Source organism: Balaenoptera borealis (assembly GCF_965194805.1).
Source record: "Balaenoptera borealis genome assembly, chromosome: 11".
NCBI lineage: Eukaryota > Metazoa > Chordata > Mammalia > Artiodactyla > Balaenopteridae > Balaenoptera > Balaenoptera borealis.
In genome coordinates, this window is record NC_138868.1 from 37,600,866 (window position 1) to 37,621,307 (window position 20,442).

The following is a 20,442-nucleotide window of genomic DNA, read 5'->3' on the forward strand; positions in this document are numbered from 1 at the left end:
TGCAATACAACACTAAGTCATGTTGCACTCTTTTCGAGGTACCACGTCAGGAAGCACGTGACATCCAGCTGCTCCTCACCAGTGACGTACTTTTGATCACCTGGTCATGATGCCTCATTCTCCCACGTGGTTACTATGGTTCCCTTCGCAACTAATAAGCCATCAGTGGAGAGCCACTTTGAGACCATGTAAATAGCTGCTCTCCATCAAACTTTCTCCTCTAGATTTCAGCATCCATTGATGATTCCTGCCTTAACTAAACTTTACCATCACAGCTGCAACTCTTCTACATTTATCAGTCAGCATTCACCCAAACAGTTGAGTTCTCTTTTCTCCTCCATTGATAGATCATCTATTTATATATCTATCTATGAATACAGATTTGTAGGTTCCTATTTCATTCCACAGTTATAACCCACAATGGTCCTCAATTATTTTGATGCTCTAGTTGTCCCAGATTAGCTTGCTCTTTGTAGCTCTGGAGGGCAGAACTAGTACTTGTAGGGAGACACTACCAAGGAGGGGCAGATTTTGACTTAATGAAACAAGAGCTTTTAAAAAATTCTAACTCTCCATCATTAGAACTAGTTGAGGAGGTAGTAAGTTGCCCATCTGCTGACTACTTTAATAGACTCTGCTGACTACTTTAATAGACTCTGCTGACTACTTTTCATGGAAGCAATTCACACATCAGGTTGAGGCGTTTAAAAGGTCCCTTCTAAACCTTAGAGTTGCATCAGAATCCTGGAAAGGAGGAGGGTGTGACATACAGTTTAGAGGAGTGCTCAGAAGAATACTAAATACTGGTAAGGGAAAACATCCGGGCCACCTTCTGGAAACAATCCGAGCCAGGCTTAGGGAAGCAAGGGTTGCAGTGAATAAAATTCTCATCCCTAATCTCCTCAACTCTTCTTGAACATCACTGCACGCCAGGTACCGTGTTAAATGCTGTGAACCCAGAAAGAAAGATGACTCAGACCCAGGCCTGGAGAGACCCAGGCCCAATACAGCAGTCAGTAGGATGACAGAGGAGGGTCCCTCCAGCTCTGCCTGGGGGAGCTAGGAAGTATCAGAGAGAAACTGACCTTTCAAGAATGAGTAGGAGCTCTCCAGCCAAAGAGCAACTGTAACCACTAGAATTCTGTCCAATACAGATGGAGTCACTAGGACTCCAATTCGAGGAAAATCTTAGGGAGAATAGAGAGAGATACACCCACCCCCAACACACATATGTGTGTGTGTATACACACACACACATATATGTATATATTAAAAACATGTACACATACAAATATACATTTTTACATTTTCCTTTTATAGGCACATGTGTGGGGGAAGCAGGGAGTATAGCAATTAATAGCTTAGCATCCTGGCCAGAGTGCTGTACCCTCCCGCCAGCCCCCCAACCAAGAGATCTGTGTTCATAAGACACTCTGAGATGAAATGTTCTGAACTGGCTGATGGACAGTCTAGGGAAGAAGTCACATAGGAGATGCCTATGTTTAGCTGCCTTCTCATCCCCCCGTATCCTGGGCCTCTGTTCTCCACACCCAGAGCAGAGGGTGTGAGCCTGGCACGGTCACGGGTAGAGTTCCATGTGTTGACATCTGGCCTTACTTAGTAGGGAGTCCCTGGGCAGAGGGAGCCTCTCCTGGAGGGCTGGGGGGAAGCAACTTGGTGGCCTGAGCGGCAGCCTGCATCAGTGGTACTAGCTTGAGCTTCTGAACTCGCAGTCCAGTAGTTCAGGCCCAGAAAGGTCACTGTCTAGGGAGGTTCAGCTCATCTGAATAGATTCAGGGAAGCATCCTCCTGAGCAATGATTAAAAACTGTGCTAGCTTACATTTCCCTAGCACTATGCTTAGTAAATTTGGGATACACGTGTTACCATTCACCTTTGCTGGGCCCTGGCAGACACAACTAATCTATCGTGACACTGTGACATCGATTCAGAGGCCTCTTCATCTTTCTACACATATCTTTCTAGGCAGTGACTACCAAGTCCTATCCAGAAACACCTTCCAGTATCCAAGCACATTTCATATCTGATACCTACCTTGTGCCTTTCCCAAGACTGCCACAAGATCAGACAAAGCAGGCATGGCTGTGCCCATTTTAAAGACAGGGAAACAGAGGTGGCAGAGGCCATGTTCAGAGACCCATGTGGCAAGGAGCTGAGAGGGTCTTCTAGGAGCTGAGGGTGGCCTCCAGCCAACAGTCAGGGAGAAACCAGGGCTCACGCTCCTAGAACTGCAAGTAAATGAGTTCTCCCAACAATCTGAGTAAGCTTGACCCCTTTCCCCAGTCAAGCTCCAGATGAGAACTCAAGCCTGATCAACACCTTGACTGCAGCCTTGCAGAGGCACCCAGCTAAGCCATGCTTGCACTTCTGATGCACAGAAATAGTTAATATATGTTGGGAGATAGTTAATATACGTTGTTTTAAGCCATTAAGTTTGTGACATTTTGTTAATACAGCAACAGCAAACTAATACAGGGAAGGAAGGAAAAAGGAGAGAAGAGAAGGAGGACCAATGGAAGCTGGTCTTCAATCAATCTTAGGACAGCAGGGAAGCATCTTTCTCTTTGAAAGTCCAAAATCTTCGCCTAAGGGCAACTTACCTATATTTTTAGGTACAGTCTCCACAGATGTGAGCAGAGCTAGAACTATACAAGGCTTCTTCTCACTTGAAGGATAAGCAACTTTTCCATAAGAACTCACGCCTGAGGGGCTGGGGCTTCTGTCCTTTTTTTCTGCCTTCTCTTTTGGCATGAGTCGGCTGCTAAAGCTGCCAGCGACAACAATCAGCCTAATGCCATCTAATTGACCTCCTGCCTCCACGGTCTGCTCTAAGTTCTCAGGCAGGACCACTGGGGTGCTTCCCTTAAGACCCAAGGCAAAGCTGCGCCCAGCCTCCACCCACGCGCCTGCCCAGGGTGACTCCTCTCCTCCTGCACACAGCCAAGGCATTAAAAACCCCACCGCTCCACTTCCCTTCCCCTAGTATGAAAAACAGAACCAGCCCTCTGCGGAGTTTGATCCTTTGATTTCTCAGACCCGATTAGAGTTCACAGGAATAAACCAGCCCCATATTGCCTTTTTTTTTTTTTTTTTTGAAATATTGCCAGAGTAATCCACAAAAAAGCACCATCGCAGGGGGGAAATGAGAGAGCCAGAAAGATGGTAGGAGGTAAGAAAGGGGACAGAGAGCCCCTCCCCAAACCACCAGCATTTCCCCCCAGCCACGGCTAGTCTTTCTTCTCAGAGAATCAAGATGAGATTGCCACGTGGGTGATCTTATCAGGAAAAGCAAGCTGGTACCCCTCACTCCCCCGGCACAAGACAGAGTCAAAAAGTGTCATACATGTGACAGAAACACTGCATTTTTAGATGTCAGGGTTCCGGTCCCTCTTGCCAGACTCGGTCCCGTCTGGACTGGTCTCCATGGTAACTCATCCACCCCTGATGTAAAATCTGCTCTTACCCACAACCTGGATAATCTGGGCCAGGAGGACGCCGTCCGTCACGTCTTGCTGGAGATCCTTGATGAGACGTTTGTGGCCTGATTTGGCTAGATAATGATTGGCCCAGTCCGTGTAGATCTGCAAAAAAAGCAAACGGGCAACTTTAGGAACCCCGTCAGATTCCATCCGAGGCAGCTGCTGGGCCGGTACAGGAGCCACTGCCCCGCAGGCGAGCTGTCTGGGGCCAGCCAGCGCCATTAACATGCAGTGCATTGTGCCCATGGGGTATTCAGCTGGCCAGAGCCAGGCTTTCACCTATTGAGAGATCTGCCATCAAGGCTCAGGAGAAAGCTAAAGAAAGCTTCAAAACATGCAGAGGCCTGAATGGGACAGGGGACACGGAACTAAACAGTCTGTGCCAGACGGCTTTGAGAGGCTGCGGCTCTAAATGCAGGCGAGGTCCCCTCCGCCCCACTGCCCTACCCCGCCCCTTCCCATCTTTTTCTCTTTATTGAGAAAACGTATGGGGAGGTTACCACCCAACAGGCATCTTTTCATGGGCCATTTCAGGGAAAGGAGGGCTATTGAGTTAGCTGAGTTCTCAGGAGCCTGGGTCCCTTGTAAAGGAGCCAAGTACCAAAACACAGAGCGCTTCAATTACTCTTGTGTGAGTGGGGTTATTAATGGCCTCACAATCATCTCAAATTTAATCAGTTTAACTTAAAAGCCTGGCATCATTTTCACAGTTGGGATTCTCTGAACAAAAAAAACCCCAGCAAATTCCAACAGATTTAAACACAGCATCGGTGTGCACAGCACCCGAAAGGCAGAGGCTGGGTCACCACGGGATCAGGAAAGCAGACCCCCTTGGGGGACGGAGAGACCTGCCCCTCCCAGTCACAGAATCATCGGCACAAAGGATATTTGCTTCCAACGAGCCAACAAACACAAGAAAACTCTCGCCTAAAAACTTCCTCCCTAAATGACATAAGCCAAAAACAAAACTGAAAACCTCCTTGTCAATTCTGAGTGCTAAGTTTCATGCGTGGACTTGTGAGTTTGTGGGGGACATGCAGGTCCTGTTTATCAGCACCTTTTTTTTCCCCCAGGAGGGATACAAACCCACGCCTGCTCAGAAAGAGAAGTATCCCACCTCAGCTGGGCCGTGTTTGCAGGTGCAGTTCATGTACTAATCCATGTGATGTCTCCACCCAAATGATGAAAGTGATCACTGTATCTCCACTAGCAGGCCTGCTCCGAGATCTCGCGTGACTCACCGAGCAGTGGAAGCCCCGGCCTCGCCCCAGCTCTCACTCTCCATCCTGCTCTTCCCAGCACTGTGCCCAGAGGACTCTCACACAGTGGGGTGCTGCCCTTCAAGGCCCCCGGAATGGGCACTGAGGGCCAGGGCCTGGACTTGCAAAGCAGGCCCTTCGAGGGAGGCGGCACCTCTGACTACTCCACCTGGGACTGTGAAGGCCTCATCCCAAGAGGGGCCAAGGCAGACGTGCACTTTCCACTTCATCAAGCGCGGAGAACAGACGACGCCTATCCACCCCCCAGCCCCCAACTCGAAGCTTCCATTGCAGAGACCCACACCACAATATGGTTCTATTTCACACCTCGGACCATGGCATCTAATCCTTAAATCCGTGTCACTTTCCTTCCTCATGACTCCCAAATTGTCAGATAGAAGCTCTAGTTCAGCAAGATCATTTTCAATTTCACAAGCACTGAGAAGGCTAAGGAAGTCGAGCGCCATCTTGGTCATTACAATGGCCAATCTGAGAGATCATTCGATGAAATTGTTAAGAGGGAGAGAGAGAAAGGGAAAAACATTCAAAGGAAACGAGAAAGACCTGGGTTCAAGTCCCAGCCCTGGAGGCTCCCCAGGGTGGGGATTTGGGTCTGTTTTGTTCAATTTCTCAACATGTATCTCTGGAGGAATGGGTGTATGACCTCAGGTGAGCTATTTAACTCTCTGAGCCTAGGTTTTCTTATCTGTAAAATGGAATAAATACCATGTACTTGTCAGTTCTTATGAGGACTGAGTGATATAACATATTCGAAAAAAAGTGCCTTATGCAGAGTAGGAGCTTAATAACAACTAACACATACAGAGCCTAATACATGCCAGACACTGGTACAGACACTTTACATGCATTAACTCATTTCATCCTTATTCTCTGTGGTAGATGCTATTATTGTGTCTATTTTCCAGAGGAGAAAACTAAAGTATAGAGAGGTAAAGTAACTTATCTAAGATCACAGGGAAGTGGCAGAGCCAGGATATGAATCTAGGCTGACTAACTCTAGAATCCCTTAGACACTCTCCAACACTGCTTCTCTGAATACAAATATAAATTATTCAGTTCACTCACCCCCTCCATGACACCGTCCTACTGACTCGGCTCATTCTCTGTTCAGTTATGTTCACACTGAAAGAATTATTTAAAAATAAATAAAAACCCCAAACCTATCCATTGCTGTCTGAATGCCCTTTGGCAAGTCACTTGCCTTTTCTGGGCTTCAGTTTATCCAGCTGTAAAATGGGCACAGTAAGGTCTACTTCAGAAGGTGGTTGTGAAGACTCAGTGAAGCACCACCTGGAAGCCCCTGACCTGACCCACGTGGGACTCAGGAAGCAGAGGCAGCAGGTGGTCAAGAGGAGGGCACCGGAGTCAGCAGACTGCTCTAAATCTTAGCTGCCACGCAGCTTATTACGTCTGTGTCCTTTGGCCTGGGTGTCCTCATTTACAAGAGGGGATAATAATACCTACATCATTGGGCCATTATGAAGGTGAAACAAGTTCATACACATAAAGGACACAGAATCTGACACATGCTAAGTGTTCAGTAAATAAAAAGAATAATTAGAAATTTGACTACCAGCATTATAAAATGGGCCAGAACAAAACCAGCCACAGCCTCTACCCTGAACCTCCAGGACACAAATGACTTGAAGACTCACTCCCCTTCTCTTTCACAAGGTACAATTTCGAGAGTCTGGAGCACCCCCATCTGGAATCACAAACCACGGTAGACTGTAAAAGAAAAGCAGGCCAGAAACTGGCCAGGCTGGTCCAGAGAGTGATTCCAGGCTGGTCTCTTCCCTAAACAGGAGATAGAGCACAGTGATGTCTCAAGCCCTGGAGGGATCCTACCATCTGAGGGTCTGAGGGACCACGAGAACATCCCAAAGCTTAAAGCCATCTGCCCTACAACCATCAGCTGAGGTGAGAACAGGCCACGGACAAGGACACCGCTGAGCGGGAGGGGATACAGGTACCTCTGCTCATTCCCTTCCTAGGTGATTAAGGGTATTTTAAAATAGACGTATCCTCCCTAAAGCCAGCCCTCTCTGTGTCTATACAATCCAGCAGGAAACCAAGGTTAAATAAGCAAGCTTCTTTCAACGAGTACAGGGGTAACCCTCTCCCACTCACCCACCGGCACACACAGTGTGGAGCCCTGGGGAGGCCACACAGGTATCTGGTATACCAGGGAGAACTCTGAAAGTTCTACAGTGGTCAGAAATGGCTCTGCCAAAGAAGTGAACCTCTCTACTCCACGCTGTTTAAGACAGGGCTCTTCTTCTCCCAACTCGAAGCTACCTACATACCACAACCAACTTAATCTTCCAAGAGCACAGCCCTAGTCCTATCACCTGCTCACGAAATCATCAACGGCTCCCCACTGAATGAAAGGCAGACTTTTCACACTGCAGTTAAAGGTAGTCTTCTCATCCATCCACTCTTCCCCAGCCAGTGTCGACCTCACAGGGCAGGCAGTGCGTGGGTAAGTGTAAAGCTTGGGCTTGGGAACTGACCAAGTCAAGGTGGCCCTTGGCATGTGAATTTCTTTTCACCTCTCTGTACCTCAGTTTTATCCTCCATAAAATGGGAATTATACCAAATATATGATAAGGCAGGGAGGGACTGGCCAACTGTGACCCAGGCCAAACCCAAGGGACCACCTGTTTCTGTAAACAAAGTTCTGTGGGAGCCCAGCCACACCCATTTGTTATCTGTAGCTGCTTTCAGACCACAATGGCACAGCTGAGTAGTTGTGATAGAGGCTTTTGGCCCGCACAGCCTCAAATATTTACTGTCCAGCTCTTAACAGAAAAAAGTGGCCAGTCTGTGTCATAGGGACTGAATGACATAATATGCCTGCACATAGCAAGGGCTCAGTAATAGTTACAATTACGCTCAGGAAAACTGGACCTCACACTTCCCCATCTCTGAACTCCTGCCACCCCACCCACCTGGGTGCCTCCACCTGGGGCCACCCCAAAAAACTCCATTCCTACCCTGGTTCCTCCAGGAAGTCACCCTTGATTTCCTCATTGCATCCCGAGCGGCATACGAAGCAGAGAACCTGTTCGCTGGCACCACCTCCTCACCCCACCCCCAGATTGTGGCAGAGACAGTGTCTTTCAAGGCGGGGGCACAGCAGGTGGTCAGTAAGTGGTTGCCGGGGTTGAGCTGAATGGAGAGAAAAAGGGCAAACCCCTGGGAAACTGATTGCACTGGAGACTTAATGTGAGCTCTCAGTGAATCCTCAAACCAGGATCTCAAGTCTCTTTATTGACTGAAAAGAGGAAGGAATAGAGAAAATAAATCACTCCATAGTGCAAGCTCGTTAATCAGGACCCATCAGACAAGAATCATTGATTATCTGGAGTTTCCTCTCCCCAGCTCTCGACTTTCTGAAGAAGTGAGTCACAAGAAAATGCCTAGATTTATTTTAAGAAACACCGTTTTTATGGGCCCTGCTATGCATTGACATACTTCAGCCCCATCCCTCTCACTTGCTGTGTGTTTGAAAGATTTTAAGCAAGGGCTAAGGCATGCAGGGTTTCCTCTGTAAGCCTCAGGCACTCAGAAGCAACTTCTCCAGAGCCTTTCCTTCCTCAGAGTTCTAAAGACTTAGGGCTTCCGTTGCTTTTACGCTGGAGCCCACTCATCCTTGATCTGCGAACTTTCAGTAGAAACGGGCAAGACAAAGAACCACGCAGTTCTAGGAAAGAATAAAACAACCATCCCCACCCCCAACTCCAAATCATCACATCATTCCAGAGAAAAGATTCTCGGGGAAAAGGCTCTAGAATCGTTTCACACCAGTATCTGAAGGAGTCTTTCCCGCTCTGGCTCTGACCCATCTCGCTGAGTTTACCACGCTTCCCACCCCCTCTAACGGGAGACCCAGTGCTCCAGAAGCGCCCGGTGAGGGAAAGGAGCTGCTGTCAGAGGCTTGAAAAGAAAAAAGGGGAAGGAAGACAATGACAGCTGAAGAGCGAATTCGTTTTGATTCACTTTATTAGCCCTGACAGAATTTCAAGGAGCGTGTCATTTGTTTGCTTATAACTCCACATCATTCCATATCAAACAGGCTGAAATCAAAGAGGGAAAATCTTGACAGATCAAGCGAAGTAAAGAACCTGATTATTAGCTGTAACAAGAAAACTGATAAAAATGGCACTGCTGTTAAACCAGCGGGGAAGGTGCCAAGTTTATACTGCAATTAGCTCTCAAATGAAGGGGGATTGGGGGCACTCTAAGGAAGAAACCTCCCAAAATTCCATAAAATAACTGCACCCAAAGTCATTGCCCTAACAACTCTAAATGCAGACCAACATGCCGGGCAGGCAGCGTGATGGATCCTGAAGGCAGCAGATAGCTTTTAGCATAGTGGTTCCAGGAGGAAAAGAGTACAACGTATCTCTTAGCAGGAAATGCCAGGGTGGAGATTTAAGATACAAGTACACTAGTCACTTAGCATCTGAGGTGGTTTCCAGTCCAACAGTTGTACAGAGAACTCAACTGTTCGGCCTCTATTCAATGTCCCGCTCTAGACTCTGGAAACATCATCAACATCCTATCATTTCCATGACTGTGCAGTGTGTGGTTAAATGGTTTAGTTCTGATTGTCCTGAAGCACAAAAAATGGTATTGCAACAATAGTATAGAGTGTCCACCCAGCACCTGAATACCACAAAGAATGATTATTCAATTAGTCACAGTTTTAAGACAATCAAAATGCACCATTTGTTATTAAGGGCAAAGCTGGTTAACACATTCACTTCTGTATCCCCAGCATCTCGAAAAGAGTCCGGTACCTACCCCACAGGTGTGGCCACATGTCCACAGATCATTTTAACTGCCTGGGGTGAAGTAAGGGGCCTGAAGTTAGCTGGTGGCTTTTTCCCTCTTCCCCTCTCTCCCCATCAGAGTCTAATATATCCTTTCTTAATGTAGACCCTGCCTTGATTAAAACCACTGCCTTGAAACAAACATTCAAATGGGTGAATGGTGTCCCCAGCCCTATACATTGGAAAAAGAGGGGGAGCACGGAGAAGCCAATCCAGGCCACACAGCCCAGCAGGGGCTGAGCCTGAAAGCTGGCACTGCTCCCTGTTTTCTCAAAGGAAGAGTCCAGCTCTGCCCAGTGTCCGTGGTTCTCACTACATGCCCACCCTAGAGGTCAATGACTCTCCTCCATTCCCATGTTTGCCATCTCCCGATGCGTTACTCAGGTCATTTGTGGTTTTTCATCAACCACGGTAATTATACAAGGGCAGTGTGTCTGCAATCTCAGGAGCTGGCGTGGACCAGGGTTCAGATCTGGCTCTGCCTCTTACCAGCCAGGTGGCCCACGATGAGTCAGGGCCAGCTGAGCGCGGGGGGCCCTCACTTACACCGTGGTGATACGCAGGTTTGCTTTACAGACGAAATGAAAACATGTATGTCAATGGTTAACACAGTGTCTGGAGCACAGTACTGAATAAATGGTGTTTATTCATATTCAAATTAATATAAGTTTTGGGGGAATAAGTCATTCTAAATTGCTGAGAGCTTCCACTTCTGAAAGCCAGTTTTTAACTATGCCATTGGGACTCTTTCCCAAATAGATTATCATGATCCCTGCTTTTTAAATTAACCCAATTCCATGTTTTCCTGATGACCTGTGGACGTCACTATGAATAGCATTTTGTTGCACACAAAGATGCCCTTAAGGCTGCAGAGTTGCTGGACTGTCTTTAAAAGACCCCAGAGTCCTTTAAAATTAGATGTAAAGTAAAAGAAGTACCATTCAAGCAGGAGCCTTGATAGGACTTTTCCACTGATGAAAAGACCTAAGTGGAAGGCTTCTGTGGCACCCCTCTGAGCTGCTCAGAGGGTCGGTAGGGAAGGCTTCTTGGCTCTCGGCTGGTCTCTAGCCAGGTAAGGCTGCTAGAAAGCTGGGCTCCAGGAGCACCTAGATGTGACTGGGGTCTGTATCTCCCACGCGAGCACGTGCAGAATGGGACTGCCAGCCCCCGTGCTCAATATACGTTTTGGAACATGGTTCACAGGATTTTGTTTACACCAGGGAGTATACACCCCTGTCTGGACCCAGAAGATAGCAGCAGGGGGAGGGAGGAGCCCACTGCTGGTTTTCTCCCTTTTTAACTGGCAGTAACCTACATACTTGTATGCACAACCACCAAAGAGCCACCCTGACACCTGCCCATATGTATGCTTCTGTCCCTAAGGGATATGCACACGTGTACACACACATACACAGCAGGTGACTAGAGGAGGGGCAGGGCTTATCGCTAATCCGAATTTCCGTCCACTCCCCTCACCACCCTTCCTCCTACTTTACCTCTGAATGATATCAAGTCAAGATAAGGTGCTCAGAGCTGCCTGTACGCCCTGGTGCCTTGAGCAAGAAAAAAGGAAGACAATGACAATGGCAAGACAATGGCTGCCTGAGCAGCCGCCTCTGCTGGGTCCCACTCTTGCTGCAGCCTTGTGTAGGATGCTAACTATCATCCGCCAAATTCTATGGTGAATTGATAAAGCGAGCACCTCCTAGAGTCAGACTGCTTAGGTTCCAGACATGCCTCAACCACTTCACGGCAGAATTATCCCAGGCAAGTTCCTTAAACTATGTCTGAGCCTCTGTTTCCTCATCTGTAAAATGGGTTGACTCCCTATTCAGGTTCTTGTGAGATTGAAAAGAGGTCATCTAAATGGGAAGGAAATCTAAAAAAGAGGGGATATATGTTTACATATAACCGATTCACTTTGCTGTACAGCAGAAACAATACGGTAAAGCAACTATACTCCAATAAAAATTAATTTAAAAAAAAGATGATGAGAAGGAGAAAAAAAAAAGAAAAGAGGTCATCTAACAATGCCCGGTGCATAGTAAGGGCACACAGTATGTTAGTGCCAATTATCATTACCATGGAGACGATGCCATGCACTGTGAACACGTGGCAAACAATGGATTCCTTTAGTGCCCAACTCACGTGTGAGGAAGGTATTATTTCCCCCATTTTACAGATGAGGAAATGGAGGCTCTGAGAGGGGAAATGACTGTCCCAATGTCACACACTAGTATGCAGCCTTTGACAGCAGAGACTCTGGTTCCTAATGATGCTACACTGCTTCTCAGAGGCCCATGCAGGAACCGCAAGCTACAGAAGGGTGAGTGTCACGGCCGCGTGGGAAAAGCAGCCAGCGAGGGTGAGGCTCATTGCACAACAGGCACCTCAATGTCACCCGCACCTGCCCCTGGGAACACAGTTGGCTGCTTGTCACTCACGCCTAACAGATCCAAGAGGGGAGCTGACACTTTCCCATGTCACCAAAGCACAAACCAAACATCATTTCACAACAGTGTCACCATCGCAAAAATAAAAATGCCAGTACAACAGGAGTTACCACCGCAGGGTTGTATCCGGATGGGAAATGCTCAGGAGCAAAGTCCCCCAGTTCCTCCAGCCTGAAGTGGACCAGGCCGGCCTGGGAAGGGCCCCTCAGCCACACAATGGTGGCATTGTCTTGCGGGAACACCAACCAGCCGCAGGTGGGCGTGCACAGCAACTCCGGAGGTTTTGAAACTGTGCCTCTAGAAAAACACACCAGGCTGGTGAACGTGCAGGGAGGCACTGGTGAGATTTTAAGGATGAGCACGTAGGCGCCTGCTTACCCCACACCTTGGGTTGACCCACCTTCAATGCCTAGGATGCCCCTCGCTTGCTTGCACTCTGTCCTCCTGGGATAGGCTGTGCTCTGCCCTGCACTTGACAGGATACACAGTCCTTTCCCATTTGTTTCCTCACTATGGCCACCACCTGTGCACGAGGGGAGGCTGTGCTTCTGTTGAGAGCCTACTGTGTGCCAGGCATTTTCTACCTGTGATCTCATCTACAATCTCTCCCTGCTGGAGTGACAGCTGCAGGAGAACAAAAATTCTCATCTGCTTTGCTCACTGAATTTTTCCAAACATCCAGGATGGTGCCTGGCACACAGTAGGTGCTCACTAAATATCTGCTGACTAAATGAGTCATCCCCATTTTACATACTGGAAAACAGAGGCTCTAAAAGGTTAAGAAATGTACATGGGGTCCCACAGCTAATAAATGGTGATGCTCCATTTGAGCCAGGCAGCCTGGTCCGGCGGCCACCAGCCTTTACAAAACACGTGCATCCAGGTCTCCCGAGGGTCTCCCTGGAAAGTCAAATAAGGCCAAGTAAGGATGAAGACTATCACGGGTGCCTTCAGAATAAAACTGGGTTCCCCCTGCAGCACTTCCTCTCACCTACTCCAACCTTAGACGCAAGATCTGAATAACTTTTACCATAAAGTCCAGCATCTCCAAGAAAGTCAAATGTCAGAGCCCACTTGGAATTACTCAAGTATTTTCTCTCCCTTCCTGTGTTCATTAGTTAGTGACTAACTAGAGATATTCTCTTCCCAAGAGCTTCCTCTATGGCTGTGATGGGAACCAGGTCCCCGCCCAAGGCAGGCCTGGAGGGAGGGAAGGAGGAGATGGGGTGGAGGGTAGGCGGAGCTGCTGAGTACACTCTTTGACAGCAAACATCCCCAAACCCAACAAGAGCTTGTGAGAGCTGCCTGGCAGGGTGGCCACACCTGAGGGGCTGGTGACAACCTGGGCAACAATACCAGACCTCCCTCCCGCCTGGTCATGAACTGACCTTTTAAATATGAGCCTCCCTCCGGTCCTCCAAGCCTCCACAGTTGCCCTCATCTGCAGACTGCAGGTAAGGGGGTGCTGGCCATTGCACTTCTCGGTCGCTCCTGTCCAGCCCAGATGCCTCAGCTTAGCTTCCCAGGCACAGGCTCCCCAGGATTTTGGCCCTACCAGGTCCAGTCAAGACCTTGGAGTCCTGGGTAGCCTCTGGTAGGTTGCTTAACCTCTCTGAGTCTGTCTCCTCTTCACAGGGTTGTTAAATGCATAAAGGGAAATATTAGACCTAAGGGACATCACACATGTGGACACGGAGTATGGCAAGGCGTTGAGCAAGCCACTTTCTGAGCCTCAGCTTCCACATTTGTAAAATGGGATAATAATTTACTATCTACTGTGAGGACTACATGAGGATGTTTGGAAAGTCCTTAGCACAGTGCCTGGCACTTAGGTGGAACCTTTAAATTTTTTTAAACTTATTTTTATTTTTGGCCGCACCACGCAGCATGCAGGGTCTTAGTTCCCCAACCAGGGATCGAACCCGTGCCCCCTGCACTGGGAGCACAGGGTCTTAACCACTGGACCGCCAGGGAAGTCCCAGGAACCTTTAAATGTTAGTTTCCTTTCCTGCCTCGTCTCCACGTCCCCAACCCACAAATTCCTCTGGTCCACCACTCACACCACAGGCTCTGTGCCACGTTAACCTTCAGTCCCTGCTGGGGGGTTTTCTGGTCTGGCGTGTCCTCCCGCATCCCCTCCGTTTGGCAGGATGTTCTTTTCTAGAAACCAGCCCCGACTGCCAGGCTTCTCTCCCTTCTTTGAAATCCTAGTGCACCTACAATTAAATATACCTGCGTGCCTAGCTACCCAGCCCCTGTACCTTTGCCCACACCATCCTCTCTGCCAGCAGTGCCATCTCTACCCCACCACCTGGCAAATGCCTATTCGATGTCTTAAAAGCCTAGTCAAGTGTCAATCCCTGTAAAGCCACTCCCAACTCACTGTCTCACTCCCAACAGGAAATTCTTTGTTCCTTCTTCTTGGCTCCAAAAGCACTTTGCACATGGCTTCATCATGGTTATTATAACCATCCACATCTCACCTGGGGGCTTCTCCAGAGTAGAGAACAAATTTTCTACATCTTTGAAACATTAGCACAATGCCTGACTCCCTACAGGAGCTCAATAAACAAGCACTTACTGACTTACTGGAGGGTCAACGGGTGGACGGATGGACAAGAAATGGAGGGGTAGACCAGTGAACGTTCAGATGGATGGACAGACAGATGGATGAATAGATGGAATGGACGAATGAATCTGTCCCCCTTCACTGCCTAGAACATAAAGTCCATGAAATCAAGACGATGATTCATGTATCTCTTAGACCAGTCGTAGCACAAGACACAGAACAGGCACTGGTAGGTAACACTTTGCTGTGAGAATTTCCAGCAACACGGTAGTGACCCACCTGACTGTGGACATTAAAGTGTTCTTTAAAACGATACACACACAGAAACACACACATGCTAGAGTAGGCTTGTACTGGCTCTGGAGAGTTGACTGTTAAACTTTTAGGAAATCTGTGAGTTAGCTGTTAACCAGCCATTAATTATAAAGGAATATCAGAAAGTGAAATTTAAGAAAACAATCCCATTTACAATTGCATCGAAAATAAGATACCAAAGACTGAGTTCTCACCTTTGGGCAGTTGTTTTCTAGTTGTTCAACTCTGCATTACCAGATTGGCCTAAAATTATTCAAAATATTCTCTGAAAGGATTAATAGGAAATGATGAGACACTCCTGATCTCCAGGAATGTCCATCTCCAGTAGACAGATATTGGGACAGATAGATTGGGACTATCTCCAGTGGATAGTCCCAATCTCTCTACAGTGTTGTCATATGAGGTGATCCTGAATCCCAAGAGACCAATTCATCCATAATTACAATTACAGAATTTCAGTGACTGAAGAACCTCTGGTGATCTGATACAACCTTAAATTTATAGTTGAAGAAAGTGAGGCCAATTTAAGTTACTTTTATGTTATCCCCAAACTTAAATATATGGCCCTATATGGACCTGAAAACAAATATATAGGCCAATCATCCATGAGGTCACAACAAAACATACATGAAGCAAATAAAAATGCACTCTTTTGTATGATAAAGCTGAACTTAGAAAACTGATCATTCTGAAAAAATAATTTAATCTAAAATTGTTCAATTTAAAATCCCTTTTCCAATTGTATTGAGATTTAATTTACATGTAATGTACTGCATATATTTCAAATGTAAAATTTGATGAGCTCTGATCTACATACACCCACGAAAGCATCCCTACAATCAAGATAACAAATGTTGGAATCTAAAAAAAAAATGATTCTGATGAACCTAGGGGCAGGACAGGAATAAAGATGCAGAAGTAGAGAATGGAGTTGAGGACATGGGGTGGGGGGGAAGGGTAAGCTGGGACGAAGCGAGAGTAGCATTGACATATATACACTACCAAATGTAAAATAGATAGCTAGTGGGAAGCAGCCGCATAGCACAGGGAGATCAGCTCGGTGCTTTGTGACCACCTAGAGGGGTGGGATAGGGAGGGTAGGGGGGAGACGCAAGAGGGAGGAGATATGGGGATATATGTATACATATAGCCGATTCACTTTGTTATACAGCAGAAACTAACACAACATTGTAAAGCAATTATACTCCAATAAAGATGTTAAAAAAGAAAAAGATAACAAATATTTCTACCAACCCCAAGAACTTCCTTGCAACCCTTTATAATCCGTCCCTCACTCTACCACTGCTGCAAGACTAACACGGATCTGCTTTATGTCATTACAGATTCACTTAGGCTTTCTGAACTGTATACACATAGAATTATATATACTTTAAAATTACATTATATAAACTTACAATTAAATCTTTAAAGGTAGTCGTACTCAAAACTCATCACTTCCTTTAAAATTATCTTTCTACATTTTGCCATTGTTTATGCTCGAGGTGATTTACATCTATTTCCTCCACATGAGAGAAACAGTATATAATGGTATAGTCTTGCACATCTCTTGCCAGTTCAGAGATGTCACATTTGGTAGACTGAAATCAGCCTTGGTAGGAGGATTTACCTTGGAAATCAGCAAGTGCTACCTATCAATTGTGAGCCCACTGCTAACCGCCACTAGGTGCGCACAGGTGAGTGGTGGGGGTGGGATGTTCCTTTCTTCCCCCTCCCCCCTCCCCCCAACCCCACACCAAGGAGGAGCTTCTTTGTTACGTAAAATAATGTGTATGATTGTGCAAATTTAGAGGAGTGCAGACTGAGCTAAAATGCTTTGCATCAGAAAGACAGAGTTCAGGCAGAGAAAGAAAAGGTTTGGAGCTGGACCGACCGGGAAGCAGGAAGGCTGTGTGGGTGGGGAGGAAGGAAGAAGCCCTGGAGACAAGATCAAGGGGCATTTAATGAACCTGTACATGGTCCAAACGCAGCCCTTTCAAATCTTCAATAAAATCTATATTCTTACTGGTGCTTTCTAGGGCTAGTGGAATCCTTCTTAGGAAGCCCTAAGGTGCCACGTCCTGCTTCCCAGTGGGTGAAGGGGCAGGAGAGAGTGAGCCAGAGCCAGTTAGGTTACTCCCGTTCCAGAGTGATGAGCTTTATCCACAGGGCCGAGGGGTAGATGGCGAGCTCGTGGTACCCCTAGGTAGCACCGAACTGGGTGCCTGTCCTAAGGCACTCACTCAAGGAATGCTGGCAGACAGGCCCTCTTGGTGGCCTCATCCCTCCTCCCGCACAAGCCTCCTGGATTCCAGCATCAGTCTCCCAAATATTTATGGTCCACAAGCTGCCTCAACCCTTCCTGCCCCCTACACTGACTCCGCCACCCACCGAGGTGTCCCAACTGGCCCTGCTCCCGATCTCCCCATTCCCGGGCACTGGGCCTGGCCCCGTCTCAGCCTGACCCTGGCGATCAAAACTCACTTGACATGTTCCATTCCATTCCATCGGGGCTTCCTAGGTCCCAGGTATGCAGCTCTTCCAGGGATGGCCTGGTGAGTCACTGTTCCCAACTAACATTTACGTTCCCAATGGAGTCATCAATGCTTTACTTCCAGGAGATGGCTAGGGGGAAAGGCAACCACACTGGCAAGCTTGGGAGAGAGTTTTTTGTCTTTTTTAAATGGTAAAAGGGTTTTTTGGGGCCAATCAGATCACTGCAGGTGAGTGGCCGGCCAATCAGATCACTGCAGGTGAGAGCAGTACATTGCTCACTAAAATTCACAACCCACGGGACAAACTGTGTGCACTCTTGCTAACTGTTTGAGGATGCTCCCTTACCCAGGAAACCTGAGTAGTGGATGACAGTTTAAGGATTTCCCCTGGGTCAGGTTTCTTGAGAAGATTAAGCAGCCAAAGCAGGCTGATTCATCAGGAAGAAGCAGATCCAGAGAAGACCCCAAGCATGGGGGCCGGGGGCAGTCCCCTTTTCTGCGTGAGGGGCCGTGAGGCGGGGGCAAAGCAAGATGGTGGGTGGGGCTCCACCCAGAGAAAGAGGGCGGGGCACAGCTGAGGGGCCCTGGGAAATAAACGGGGTACCATGTGTCCTTATTCTCCCCCACTTCCAGGCAGGTTTATGGTTGGCACAGAAAAGGTGACAGCCATGAACTCTCTGAATTTTATGTTAGTGACAAGGAGAAAATGGTGTGCAGTGGTTAAGAGGGTGAGGTCAGATCTGGGATCAGATCCTGGCTTCACCTCTGAACGTATCCAAATCCAGGCAAGTCACTTAAACGCAAGCTCAGTTTCTTCATCAGTAAAATGGAGATAATAATGGTACTTAGTGCATAAACTTATATTAAGGATTGATGAGAAAAAATGTGCAGCACCTGTGAGCCCACGCACACAGGTACCCAATGAGGGGTAATGATGCTTATTAAGGAAGGTCCAGGTGCTCCAAGGGGAAACTTAGAAGGTCTGGCATCCTCAAAAATGGTCAGAGAGCTTCGTCCCATTGGGTAGAGAGGCACTAGGCCTGCCAGAGACAGTGCTATGTCATTTGTGGGAAAGTTGTGTGACAAAGGCTTTAAAAATCTCTGGAGATAGGCAGTTCCCAGCAGTGGCCAGCGTTGCCCTGCCCCAGAAAACGCTGCCCTGTTCGTTCTCCATTTAGGAGCCTCCTTCCTTCCTGAGTAACTCCATGGCCAAGAGACTTGGCCACAGTGGAAGTGGCCGTTGTGCCCCGGGCCCCTCTCCAGCCCAGATGTAAGAGCTCTCAGGCCTGGGGAAATCTCGGGGGTTCTGTGTTTTGTATTTTTATAATAGGCTTTTACTAGGAAGACTACCAGATACCAAGCTGGCACCCAAGAAAGAAGGGGCCAACCTGGCCCGGAGCACAAAAGAACGATTTGCACAAAGATACTGTTTATTCTACAAAGTTCTGGAAGTAAGCCCTGACTGATTCATCTCAAGAAGAATACATAAAGTCCTAACTACAACTCAGTCACTACCTCCCATCTGCGGTGCTTATAACTTATAAAGCCCTTCTGTAGATACAATCTAATCTGAGCCACACCACAATCCTGGGAAAAGGGGGAGGCGGTCGCACTGCATTCTCCCCACTTCATAGATGAGGAAAGGGAGAGCTCAGCTGGTCAATGATTAGCATCAGCACTGCGGCCCAGGTATTCTCACTCAGTCCAGCCATCTAGGTGTCACTCGGCAGGTACCAACACCAGGCCAGGTCATTGACGTGCGGTGATGGGGAGGGAGTCTTCTCTTCCTAAGGAAATCGGAATTCAAGTTCCGTGTGTGTCCAGCCAGGCTCAGCAGGAGATGGAAATCCCCATGCAGAACACGAGATGTGTTCATCGAAGCTCAGAATCACATACCACAGCTTCCTCCTACTGAAATGTCTATTTTTAACATCCTACCTCAAAAGAAATCTCTTCCATGGGGCTGTGAGCCTAGATCCCAGAGCTAAAATGTCAAAGTAATGACCCAAAGACATCTCCATCAATCACGCTTGGCCTAGGTATTGTTAGACCTCTAAAGCAAAAGACACACCGGTGTCCAATATCCCAGTAGCCCTCTACCTCTAATGAGCCAACACACCCAGAGGACGGAGGCCACAGAAGGATATAAAATATTCGGAGGGCTCCACAGAGAGGCTCATATGGAAAATGGCCTCAAAGCTGCATCAGAAGATAGCTCCATGCGGGGAGTTTTTTTCTACATGGTTCACACCGATTCCATTCATACCCTTGCATGTAAAGGGCAAGACTACCCTCTCACCTAAGCGAACGTTTCGTGGCTTAAACATTTTACAATCAAGCATTCCAAGGTCAGTTATACACAGTAATCATTAAACAAATAAGAGAAATTCGCTCTTCCCCAGAAAATGCATCCTTTCTACACCTTATAACAATGTTGCCTAGAAAGTTGAGTTAGGGGGAGGGGCAGAGATACGTTCTGGGAAGGGGAGGATAAACTACACCGTTGTTTGCGAGCGAAACGAAAACACAGCAAAGTGACTGGTCTGATTATCAAACCGGGGCGCCCCTCTGCCACAAGCATCAAGACTGCCATTGGCCCCAGGGTCGCATTAACTGTCTGAAGGTGAAGGAGACATAAAGGAAAAGAAATACATCTTGCCTTTTTGCTCTGTGTTGCAAGATCCCAAACGGATTCCCCACAGTAAATGGAAAGCCACAGGGGCAGCTGCTGTCCGGCTTGAAAGATCCTGTCCAAGTTGTCCGACCAGCAGTGGGGGAGGTCAGCGGTGCCCTGCCTGGGCCATTCCTGGTCTCACAGGACGGGAAATCACTTCGAGTTACCTCCCAAACAGATCCTTTCTGCAGTGAAGCCCCCTGGAGGACTCCCTTACACCTCTTCAGACCTTTACAGAGGTCAGTCTTGTTTCCCGTTTGCACCTGCTGAGGCGCACAATTGAGAAAACACCCAGACCTGCCACACCTGTTGGCGTCTGCGG

At 47.7% G+C, this 20,442-nt stretch overlaps 1 protein-coding gene across 12 annotated transcripts in view; it reads right to left on the bottom strand.

Annotated features, from left to right (window-relative positions):
* NAV2 (neuron navigator 2) overlaps nt 1-20,442 on the bottom strand; it is an 858,870-nt gene that overhangs the window by 283,540 nt on the left and 554,888 nt on the right. For all 12 annotated transcript variants that reach the window (XR_014231592.1, XM_082342380.1, XM_082342385.1 and 9 more), the window contains one exon: nt 3,484-3,601. Coding sequence is in view for 11 of the 12 variants with exons in the window: in XM_082342380.1 (XP_082198506.1) it covers nt 3,484-3,601 (118 nt within the window). In the remaining variant the exon portion in view is untranslated. The remainder of the gene's footprint in view (nt 1-3,483; nt 3,602-20,442) is intronic.